This window comes from Hermetia illucens, chromosome 4 (genome assembly GCF_905115235.1).
Source record: "Hermetia illucens chromosome 4, iHerIll2.2.curated.20191125, whole genome shotgun sequence".
In the NCBI taxonomy this organism is placed as follows: Eukaryota; Metazoa; Arthropoda; class Insecta; order Diptera; family Stratiomyidae; genus Hermetia; species Hermetia illucens.
This window is the reverse complement of record NC_051852.1, coordinates 41,401,629-41,413,680: the sequence shown is the minus strand read 5'-3', so window position 1 is coordinate 41,413,680 and position 12,052 is coordinate 41,401,629. Positions and strand designations below refer to the sequence as shown.

Here is a 12,052-nt window from a genome sequence, read left to right as displayed (position 1 = left end):
CGTTGGATAGCGAGCTTGAGGTTCTTACGAGCTTCCCTATAGGCATGCTCCTTTTCCCCTTGATCGATCCTACCTATTGCCCTTTGAGCCGTTCGTCTGGCTCTACGACAAATCGATCGAAGGCTGACAAGTTCACTATTCCACCAATAATTGGGTCTTCTAGTGGGGAATGACCATCTCCTAAGCATCGACGTGTCACATGCTTTAGAGATGCTCTATCCGTAGAGGTGCCTGCTTTGCTAGGCAGATCTAGCCAGACCTCCATGAATGTTTGCTCATCCATCGCTTTTGCAGACCATCCTGGTGTTCTTTTGAATTTCGGCTTCCGGGGTGCGGGTCTCCTGCCTTGTGGCTCCGTCCTTGGTTCCTAATCGTGGTCGCTGTACGTGAAGTCCTCGCTAACTTACCAGGACATGTCACGTGCTAACGCAAGGCTGACAAAAGTCAGATCTACAATTGAACCAGTTCCCCCTTTCCGATAAGTGTTTACATCGCCTTCTTTGGCCAAAACTACATTCAACTGGGCGAATGCTTCTAATAAGCACCGCCCCCTTACGTTAATCTCTTTGCTGCTGCACTCGATAGCCCACGCATTAAAGTCACCAGCTATCAACTTTAGACTTCGCCCCCTTGCGTCGTGAACAAGATCGTCTAACAGGTCTTCAAACTCAGGCAGTGTGAGGCTCGGTGGAGCATAACAGCTATATACGAATATACCGCTTATTTTTGCCCATACATAGCCACTAGCTGCATGACCCATGCTATATTATATGGTTTGGCAACCGCACGCCCATATTGCCGCTCCACCAGTCGAATCTGTGACCCATGCACCACCGTAAAGATTTCTATACGATTCACTAATGATAGCAATCTCCATCGCCGATTCGTGAGTGGTCTGCGCAAGCAAATCTTGTGCGAGCCTGCAATGATTGAGGTTTATTTGGATTAACCACATTTTTTCACTACACTTAAGGCCTTTCTAAATTCTGGGCATTTACCACTTCCGGCAATATGCCAGTTATCTCGTCCCTCCTTTTCTTCGCACAAAATGCATTTGGGGTCTCTATTGCACTCCTTGGCAATATGTCCTGTCCTGTCCTGTGTCCCCACACCTTCGACATTGATCGGACCGATCGATGCCGCTAGTTCATGCCTTTGCGAAATGTCCAAACATTAAGCACTTGAAGCAACTCTTTAAAGAGATCTGTTCCCTCAGTCGGCAAACAACCTACCCAATCCAACAAATTCTGCGCTGCCACTGGCAGTCGGATTGTGGCAGTTTGAGTACCGCCATAAGCTTTACTCACGCTCACGATAGATTCTTCGCTGAATTCCTCCAACTTGAATTGTCGCTTCAAAGCAGTGCAGATCTCTTTTCTGGATGTTACCGCATCGAGATCCTTGCATTGTATATAGACCTCATGTTTTTGGGAACGAACCACGACATTCTCCCCAAGTGAGTTTATAACTTGGTTACGAAAGCCGTCAGTTTTCCCCACGCTGGATTTTTTCAGCTCAAACATGAGATTCCCTTTCTGGGTCCTCCGAATTTTGCTGTACGCTGCAGCGTATTTAATGTATAGGTCCAAAGGGAGGAGCTGCAGGAGGGGATAAAATTGCAGAGCTTCAGTAGTTGGTTAGAACTTGATGGTTTCAAACTAACGTTAAATGCGCCCTCTATATCCATGAAGGCCCTTTGGGTATATTGCGTGTAGTGTAGTGACCGCTCAACCATGCTAATTACCTCAGAAGAAGTTTCTGTGGTTTTGCCTTTGAAGTTGGCATACTCAGACTTATAAAATGGCGTCCTCTCCATGATCGTTCTTAAGGAGATGTCCATAACGCGCTCTAGGGCCTTCAATACGAAAAAACTGAAGTTGATTTCCTAACAGTCTTTCGAGGACTTCATGATCGGTATGAAAACGATGCACACTCACCCCTAGAAGTGCGGCACGTATTCGAAAGAAAATCAACCTCGATAAATCTCTACAAGGTACGGCACAACCCTTTCTTGCTGTTTCTCTATGCCTCTGTGCCAAGAAGCTATTATAGCCCAGCTGATTTTATCGTCGGCTGTGACCGATTTGATAATCTCACACAAATGGGGCAAGCAAGGCTCTGACTCACAGTCCTCTTCGTTGATGGGGAAATGCGTATGGACTAGCAACTCCATGGGCTCACCAGCAAATTCCGTTCAGGAACCCTTCGACTTTTTACGTAAAGATGGACCCCTGTGTTCCTTGTCTAGAATCTTACTTTGTCTCGCAGACTGTTGTTCTGGCAATGATCTGGCCATGACCATTTCCTAACAGTATTAATAGCCAATTTATACCCCTGCAGACAGTTTTTCCATGGCAGTATTTATGCCTGTAGCAGACGCTGGAAACCTTCCTGGTCAGCACCCTGAGGTTAGACTGATATTCATTTTATCTCGGTCACAATGTCTTTTTGCATTATTTTGCAGCGCACGAGCCTCTGCAGACGATATCGAATGTTTTTCCCAAAACCCCGACGTTTCACTTCGTGCCAATATTACAATTTTGCGCATCAGATAGTTTCTTCTTGATAACTTGACCAATCCCCTTAGGGTCTCTGAAAGGGCTGGAGACCTCTATAGGAAGGTTAGTGTACTGTCCTACAGGTTGACCTTCTTCGCTGTGATGATGGGGGTCAAATGTGGTGGTTCCTTTGGTGGCGCTGATCAGTTGTGATGCATATAGGTCTACACTGGAGCTCTAGATCTGCCCCAATGGTCCGTCTGGCAACAAAACCTCTCCTTCCTTTATTGTCTTCCGTTTTTGTTTGCAAAGTTTAAGTCTATGTCTTAGGCTGACAAGTAATCCGACAAAAATGTCCACCCTACTCCTACTTTCAACTGAAGCTGTGTAAGGTATTCGGAGTTCACATACTAGATATGAAACTCCAATTAGCCACATAGCACTCAGCATATGGTATTCTATCCTGGCTTGGCATCGCCTTTTGCTTTGATCCATCCCCTGTCAGATGCTCTTGCCCCTAAAACATAAACAGCAAATAAACGGATCCTCGTCATTTGAATGAATCTACACACAGCCCAATCCTGCACTCTCTTGGCCCGTCCAAATACGGTTTCTAGCGGCCGCCATGGGGAGGGCGTGTAAGAACTTGCCAAATTATGCAACCTTAATCTGAAGCATAATCAAAACAAGAGCAATTTTATTTGCTTATGACTTAAATTTCCGAAGAAGGACACAAGATTTTGGTCCTACACAGTAAGGGCTTTTATATATATGGTTGCCATTTACCTCTTGGTGGGGTATAGCATGTCATTCTTCACGGTTAACTGAAATGTGCTTAAGCTCCCCCACGATTTCCTGCTTGTTGCCCTTCCTTAATATGGGACCTATCTACTGCCACTTCCGCCTTCCGAACACACCGCTTATGGATGTCAGATCTGTGCGCCGACCAAGCTCTTCGTTTGTAATAGTATCAGCCCAGTGTGCCTCGATAATACGATGCAATTAGGTGTTGACAAAGGCTTGGAACTTTTGAGTAACACTTTCCTAATACTACTCCGATATAACAACACAGAAAGAACGCTTGGAGAGAACAGCCTCAACTTAATCTTGGTGTTGAGATAAGTGCATTTCCAGATTTCAGACAAGGTGGCGAAACCCGATCTAGCGCTGTTAATGCTTCGGGCGACACCCAGTTCGATGTCACCGTGGACCGAAATCACGCTTCCAAAATATACAAATTGATCGACGCCTTCGAAGCTCTGCCCATCATTGCAAATAGAGAGAGTACTATAACCCATCAGACTCCGAACCTTGGTTTTGTTGCTGTTTATCTTCAACCCAACTCTACTTGCCTCTCTTTCCAAATCCAGAGCCATTTGGCCAAGGTTCACGATCCGGTACGGTCGCAGACCTTTTCTTTCGAAACCCGAACTGGTTCTCAGAGAATCTGCCTTCCTTTTCCGTAATCGAAAGTAATCTGTTGTAGGTTATTTGTTCAAATAATTTTCCAGTATTATTGAGAAGGCATATTGGTCTGTATGATGAAGGTTCATCCATACGTTCATCTTGTTTGGCAATGAGAATTAGTCTCTGCTTTTTCCACGCTGTGGGAAATGCTCCTTCCTTAAGATATTTAAATACCTCGGCAAACATATTTGGCGCTATATTGCCTGCTGCCTTAGGAGTTTTGTTGGGGATTCAAATCAGGAGCCGGTCCCGATAACCTAAGTGGGTCATAGAAGGTCAATCATGCATATTCTCCATTACTGTTGGACATTTGAAATGTCAAAATTGTGTTACTACACAGGAAGATCCTTTTCTTATATACTTCTATCAAATAGAACCTTAATTGATTGCCATTATGGCCTTCCTCTTCTATGGCACCGCAGTCCTATGTTTCCCCCTGACCCGCGAAGTCTTCGCCTTTACTCTTTCCCATCGAGGGATCACACCCCGCTTCGTGATCATCCATATTCGCTTTCGTCCTGTCGTAACTGAAAGTTACAGAAGCACGTTGTCCTACTAACGCTGTCCAATTCGTTTCATCCGAAAATAATCTTAAGATACATCATCGCGCTACCAAGGCAGTGCCAACCTTATGCTCACTTATAATAGATATTACGCAAGATCTTCCTCGTCATTCGAATCAAGTAACGAACCCATAATTGTTATACAGCCTTCTTAATCGTCAATCCTCTCGTAAAAGGAGTACCTTGATCTCGAACACGTCTAGGTACGTAGGTAAGTCTTGCAAGCTGGTGCTTTCAATTTTCTGACAATAGTTCAGCTAGGGCTGCTTCCTGGCAGTCTTCATGGTCGACTTGCACCTCTTCAAACCGTCCTTGCATCACTGCCAGTATTTGTGCCTGTAGCAGATGTTAAAGATCTCCCTGGTTAGTTTGCTAAGGATAGACAAATCTTCATTCCACCACAGTGGATTTTAAGGGCGCTTTTAAATACCTTTTCCAGAGTCCCGACCTTTGACTTCTGTTCACCATTCTTCCCAATATTACCATTTCCCACGCCGGCGAATTTGCTTTTGATAATTTGGAAGTTTTGTCCTGTAGTCTCTGAAAGAGTCGGAGACCTTCGCAATGGAATTCAGACTGGAAAGTATCCAAATGAAATTTTGGAAGAGTTTTTAGTCAGACACTTTTAATTTCTCCACTCTGAAAGTCCGTAAGTAGGGTAATATCAAGAACCTCCCTAGATTATTGTATTATTATCAGTTTTACGTCACCTCATTTAGAAGTATTCGCGACTTTCCCCATTTGTTCATTGAGGCTTTGAGATGCGGGTGCCGTTACGGTTGGAAGGAGGACAATGGGATTCTTAGGGTGGAGAACTAGAGAGTGTCTGATGAGAGATCCTTCTCAGATCACAGTTGGATATTTTTCAGTCTAGATCTCGCCCCAAATGTCTCCAAACCTTTCAGAGACCCCAGGACTATCGACAGGAGAAAGTTTGGTCAAGTAATTAAGAACAAACTGTCCGGTGCGCAAATTGGTAAGATTGACACGACAGACGTACTGAAGTCAAAGGTCGGAGCTCTGGAAAAGATATTCGATACCGCCTTTACAGTCTCGTGCCCTACTAAGTACAGCAAAAAGACACTGCCACCGTGGTAGAATGAAAATCTCTCCAGCCTCAGCTAAATAGGGAAATCTTCAACATCTGCTACCGGCATAAAGATTTGCAGTCATACAAGGACTGTCTGAAGAAGTACAAGTCAGCCATCAAAACCCACCAAGAGGCAGGCGTGGTTGGACTATTGTCCGAACATCGAAAGCACCAGCGAATCCGCGAGGCTCAACAAAATCCTGTCCAAGGGACATAAGGGCCCATCCTTTCTTAAAAAGTCGGAAGGCTCCTGGACGGAATCTTCTGGTGAAACCTTAGAGATGCTGGTTCAGACGCACTTTCCCGCCAGTGAAGAGGACTGTGAGTTACAGCTTTGCTTGGAGGGTTTACCACAGTCCTGGAGATGCGCACGGGTGGTTTTCATACCGAAAGCGGACAGGCGCGGCCATGAGTCCACGAGGGACTTTCGACGAATTAGCCTTATTTCTTTCGTGCTGAAGACCCTAGAGCGCATCCTGGACATCCTCTGAAGGACGATTATGGAGAGAACGTCTTTCTCTAAGTCCCAGCATGCCTACCTCAAAGGAAAAACCACAGAACCGAAGGTAGTGGCGTATGCCGACGACTTGATGAAATTAGTGTCAGGGAAGTTTTCGTCCATTATGAACGACATCATGGAAGGAGACTTGCAAAAAGTGTGCGTGTAGCCCGCAAGATGCGGACTCGGCATAAACCCAACCAAAATGGAACTGATGCTATTCACCACCAATGAGCAAAGTTTGATTCTTTCCTCCAATATAAGGTATCTGGGTGTAATCCTGGATCCGAAACTAAATTGGAGGTTGAACATAGAAGTGAGGGTTAAGAAGGCCTGTATAGCCTTCTATGCCTGCAAGAGAATCTTTGTAAAGAAATAGGATCTTCGACAGAAGATGGTTCTCTGGATGTACACCGCCGTGGTGCGTCCAATCCTTACGTACGGCTCTATAGTATCGTGGCAGGCTTTGAGAAAAAAATACAATAGGATGAAGCTTAATAGGATATAAAGAACCGCGTGTGCAGGTGCTACCGGGGTCTAGCAGTCTTCCCCGGCAGATGTTCTCAATGTACTCCTGCTCTTCCTCGATGGTGGGGAATGATCAAAGCCAAAAGCACTGCATAGCCATTCTGACCGACAACCAAACGGTCATTAAGGCCTTGTATTCAGCGGCGACATACTCCAGGTTAGAAGGGCAGTGCAGAAACACGCTGAACACTCTGGCTGACACGCTCAAGGTCATCTCACCTCTTGTGCCTGACGCGTGCAAATGCATACAAGATTATGGCGATCTTCACAGGGCGCTGGTCTACAGGGGACCATTCCGGCAGGCTCGGCATACCCTATAATTCGCACGGCCGAAGTTGCGGAGAAGAGGGGGAAATCCTCAGGCATTCCTTTGTGTTTGCTCCGCTCTAGTTACAGTTAGGCCACGGACACTAGGTAAACCATTCTTTGGAGACCTCAGAGAGTTTCCTTCGTGAATGCTACGGGCTGGCTCTGAAGATCTGAGCCAGCTGGAATCCCCCTCCTTACAGTCTTAGATGTTTGTGGCATAAAAACGGCGCCCCACAGCGCTAATTGGCCCCTCGAAGTACTAACCAGCCTAACCAACAAGTAGTCATTCTTGCTAAGAGGATAAAGCCGTGCAACCTTTTTTGTAAGTGGGTAAAATCTCGTTTAATTCTAAGCTGAAAGTAAAATACCAAGATGCCATGAAAACTAGGACCTAAACTTTTTTCAATAGATTTAGATCACTTGATGCAAATTTACGTTGACTGTTGGTTAGTAGGAGAAATTCAGTGATGAAAAGTATCGCAGGTAATCCTCCAAAGAAAGCAAGTCTTGCACTTTCTTCGTCCAACCCTAAAGATCTTGTATCTGATTCAGCTTTAGATTTAAATCAGTTTCCCACCACGAACTTTGCTCCACCAGAATCGTTCTCCACATACATTCCACAATTTCTCAACACAAATCAAACAGCTGTGACAGTGGAATTTAGGTTACGTCCCGCTCCGAAGTTGTTGCTCCACCGTTCGATTGAATTTTAGGAAATATTTTTATTTTATTAAATCAAGTCTACTCCACCGCAATGTCCTTCCCCAACAAATCCGACCGAGAGCGCTGTTGGTCCGCCCGAGACGAGTACTGGCGATGTCTCGATCAACACAATGTCACCGACGACAAAGTGCCGGACCAGTGCAAGGAGCTCCGGAAGTTATTCGAGAAAAACTGCCCCAGCCAATGGGTCAAGCACTTCGACCGGAAGCGGCTGTACGAGCAGTTCCAGGCGAAGATGAACCAAGGATACGACCCGTTACGCGACCAGAAATAAGGCAAAAAAATTTCAGTTGTTTTACTTGTAAATTTTTATATCGAAGTATTTAGTCATTAAAGTTAAATAGTGAAGTAAAACTCGTCTAAAATCTAACACGAGGAGTTTGTTGTGCTCGAGTGTCAGTCGTCCTCGTCGGAGGAGCGTTTGTCCACCTCGATCGAGACTATGTGCTTGCCCGGGATCATGACGTTGCCCAGGATCCGCGGCTCGCCGTCCTCCTTCAGGTACTCCGCACACATGGCCAGCACGATGTTCGCATCCTTGTCGGTGCAGTTGAACATCCCGACCAGGATCCGCCCGTCTGTGATTACTACGCGAAAGTAGCGGCCGAGCCAGCAGCGCAGCTTCCGTCTTCCGGGGGTCAGGTTCTCGGGCAAGGCTTTGACAATTGGCTAAAAGTTGGAATTTAGGGCGAGTTAGGGTCAGTGGTGAATGGAAGAGTTCGTGGACTCACTTCAGATCGCCGTTGGGCTAGTTTTCCTGCCTCTGACAAGTCTTCAACGCTCGAAAAACTCATTTTCACAGATTCAATGCGAGGACTAGAATGTTTACAGTAATTTGGTTGCCGAGTTGACAATTGGTTTGACAGCACGACGTTGTGTTTTCGACAGGCAGATGGTGCGGTGGGTGCATTTACACTAGACGTAAAAAATTGTTGAACGCTATGTGTAGAAATTTGTTCAATTCGTGAACAGATTAATCGGTACTAATCTGAATTCAATTCAGTTCACAAAATTATTTGTGAGGATCTGATAGATGCATTTTTTATGACAATTTAAGATTAATTGTCAAACTTGGGCCATTTTCTAAACAAAATATGACCAGACTCATTACAAAGTTCTGCGAAACCAAAAATCATGCCCACTCATTAGCAAATTAGATGGGAGTAGGTTCGGTTCATGAGTTGAGCCACTTTAATAGAGTTAGGAACTTCTTTAAAGAATAAATGGCGTTTCTGTGACAACGTAGAGTGTGGAAGGGGAAGATTTATTGACGCTTAAAGCAATCCAATCACGGCGGAATGATTCCACTGAAGATTTTAATCAAAAAGTAGCTAAAATGCCAAACGGCATAATTCGAGATAGGACCAACTCACAAAAACCTAACGCGCAACGAATGGACGGGGAAGTATCAGCTCTGAGCTGATTCGACCATCTATGCGACGAGCGGTCCCCGTCTTCCTTTCCTCCTTACTCGAAATACTCAAGTCTTTTCATTTATCGTTCGGGGAACTTAGACATTGTAGTCGGCTTGGTGCTTTCCCTCTTGATAGTGCTTAAAGTCGCTGTGGATTCGGTGGACGAGTTTGTCTCTGCTGACATTGCAGTCGCCTCATCTTGCACAGCTACCGCCTCCTTCGACTTTTGTGACGAGGAACGCCTGCAAGTCTGCTGTATCGATCAATTCTCCGTATTGTTCAGCAATTTTTTGCGCGTTCTGGTGTCTCCTCGTTACTATAAAATGTCCGTCTTCCTGTCAATCGATGGACTCACATTTTTCACTTCGCGAAAAATTTTCGCCAATTGCAAACGGGTGTCTTCTCTAGCACTCGCAAAACTTGCAATCCACTTTACACATTTTCCCCGGACGGAAAACGACTTCGCTCTTTGCAAGTTATAAGCACTTGACAACTTTCTTCTTCTCTCTCTTTTTCGAAAAACCAATTCCCCAATCATGTAGCGCGGCAAAGCAGAGCAGGGCGCCACACAGACAAATTTCCTTTCCGTGGCCGAGGTCCTAAAATTCAAATTTGAACTTCCAAAGTTTAACTTCAAATTGGAATATTTGAACCCTATACGTGAAAGTGTAAAAATTTTAAAAACCCACTAAAAACCATCCGTTTTCTTTTCATCCCCAACGCCACGGGATCACCATCTGGACCCTCCTTCGACATCAGAATTTCCACAGCTGACTCTCCAGGCTTACGGTCCATTACTGCATTCTGAGTGCACTTCCATTCGTTTTGATTGGTATAATCTATTCATTTCTCTTGCCAGAATATCGACTAGGATCATACTCAACACCACCCCTGCTATCTGATATGATGTGGTTCTAAAAGCGCTGCAAACCCCCAAAACCATCAGCCGATAAAGCAAGTTCACGCGCCGACTGAGAGATGACCGTGGGTGCATCGACTTCCACTTTGACAGTTTCCTCCTTTCTACGATTCGCTGTTAAGACCTTTTTCCTATCCGCCAATGTCAGTTCAGCCCTTTCCATCCAAGACTTTATCGCTCGCACTGTCTCCAAACGTAAGCCTGCACATCCTCCGAGTGCTTTGATGTGCAAACTATTACTACTTCTTCTGGGCCGGGGAGTACAAGCACACCCCTATAGGGATGTTCCACAGTAGGGAACCCAATATCGAATTCTGTGATCCACTCGATATGGCGATGGATTCTTTGGGGCCATCTTCCATCCCGTATTAGAGAGAGCTCTCCAAAAGGTAACTCTCCACTAGACTCACAGAATATCTAGCAACGTCTAGGTCAGTGATTGCGCCTTTAAATTGCATTCAGTTGATAGTTGAATGCGCTTTTAACATTCAGTGCCAATGTCATTCGGCACAGCAGCCACCAAAGCTCAGTGCATCTTTTTCCATCATGCTTGTTGCATTTGCCGTAGAGTAGGGGCGTCAAAACACATACTGGCGTTCAATGTTGTATCCGGCAAGTAGATCGAGTGATATGATCCGGAATCTCCAGGTGGCTTACTGGGTTGACGCAACATTAAGAACAAGGAATATTTCTTCCAAACCCGTTGGCAAAAAAGTTTGTGCCGAGTCTTCACTGCCCGCTTCAAAGCTCTGCTTGGGATGCTATCCAAACCTGGGGCCCCGTTGTCGCCGATCGTTCTCAAAGTTCCTTGTTGGATACTAAAGGTACGAAGCAGTCATTCAGTTGGACCACCGTTTGTCTTATGCTGTTTTGGTGATGAGGAGCAAAGTATCAACTACTTCATTGCGAGTGCTTCGTGTCTTCTTAATGGCGTAAATTTTTCAATTGTATTGGATTTTATATGGAACATGTTTGATAAAAACTTATCAAAAATTCATTTAACATACGTCATACAAATTTTGGATGGCCTTACATAGCTCACAACTCGAAATAGCTAAGATCGTGTGCAAAAAAACTTATTGAAACAGACACTTACATGAGGAACTCGAAAGATAATTTTCCAAGTATTATCTAGCATAGTATTATTATAGCATAAAGCAGTACGTTGGGACAACATCAAAATCATTTTCTTGCAGTGCAGGATCCTGCTTCTCGGCTCGTGTTGCCGTGAATTCATTTGTCAACTCCTGAAAACCATTCTAATACCTTGAATATTCTGGACCATTGCCCTGTTCTACATGTTGCAAGCTTTGAATTAAATTAAATTTAAATTGAAAAAGTCATCGCTCCGGATGCCAAGGTTTTTTAGACCCGGAACATTCATAATGAAAGGCATAATTTGTGTTTTTTAAGGAATTCACTGCCATATACAGCTTTAATAAATCTAGATGCAAACTACAACCCGCAACGACGGTTGCCATCTTTTTGTTCCTGCCCGATAACTCTTCGGCAAGAAAACATTATACTGCAGGCATCATAGATGCAACCGGTTACACAATGAAACAGAGAAATAATTGCGGATCTGCATCTAAACTTGCGATTCCGAATTAAACTAGAAAAGTTAATAGTGATTATTGTCCAAATAAAACCAGTCGAAGGCATTCGTCTTCATAGCGCTGAGTACATTTCATCCAATGTTTGGGTGGCTCAAGTGGTTAGAGCGCTGGGCTATCGTAGCGGAAGGTCGCGGTTCAAATCTCGCTAGTGACAGAGGGATTTGTTATCGTGACTGGATATCAGATACCAATCGACTCAGCTGTGAATGAGTATCTGACTCAAATCAGGGTAAAAATCTCGGGAGAGCGCAATGCTGACCACATTGCCTCCTAGACTGTACTGTAGTGTACCGTTGCGGTCTGGAATGTAGTGCTCTAGCACACCTACCCTGATCCAATTGAATTGTTGCGCCAACGATTATAATTATTATAAGTTACCTACAATGGTCTCTGTTCGAAAACCGCTTGTGATAGTTATTTATTTA

The 12,052-nt window shown here is 44.7% G+C and overlaps 2 protein-coding genes across 2 annotated transcripts; one reads left to right on the top strand and one right to left on the bottom strand.

Moving 5' to 3' along the window:
* Window positions 1-7,597: 7,597 nt before the first annotated feature.
* Window positions 7,598-8,047, top strand: LOC119654547 (cytochrome c oxidase assembly factor 6 homolog). The gene has a single exon (XM_038059992.1). It carries the CDS (start codon window positions 7,709-7,711, stop codon window positions 7,949-7,951), a length of 243 nt encoding a protein of 80 aa, XP_037915920.1. The 5' UTR covers window positions 7,598-7,708; the 3' UTR covers window positions 7,952-8,047.
* Window positions 7,962-8,569, bottom strand: LOC119654546 (N-alpha-acetyltransferase 38, NatC auxiliary subunit). Its single transcript, XM_038059990.1, has 2 exons — window positions 8,409-8,569; window positions 7,962-8,346 (listed from the first exon to the last, which is right to left on the bottom strand). Exons 1-2 carry the CDS (start codon window positions 8,469-8,471, stop codon window positions 8,074-8,076), a joined length of 336 nt encoding a protein of 111 aa, XP_037915918.1. The 5' UTR covers window positions 8,472-8,569; the 3' UTR covers window positions 7,962-8,073.
* Window positions 8,570-12,052: the final 3,483 nt, after the last annotated feature.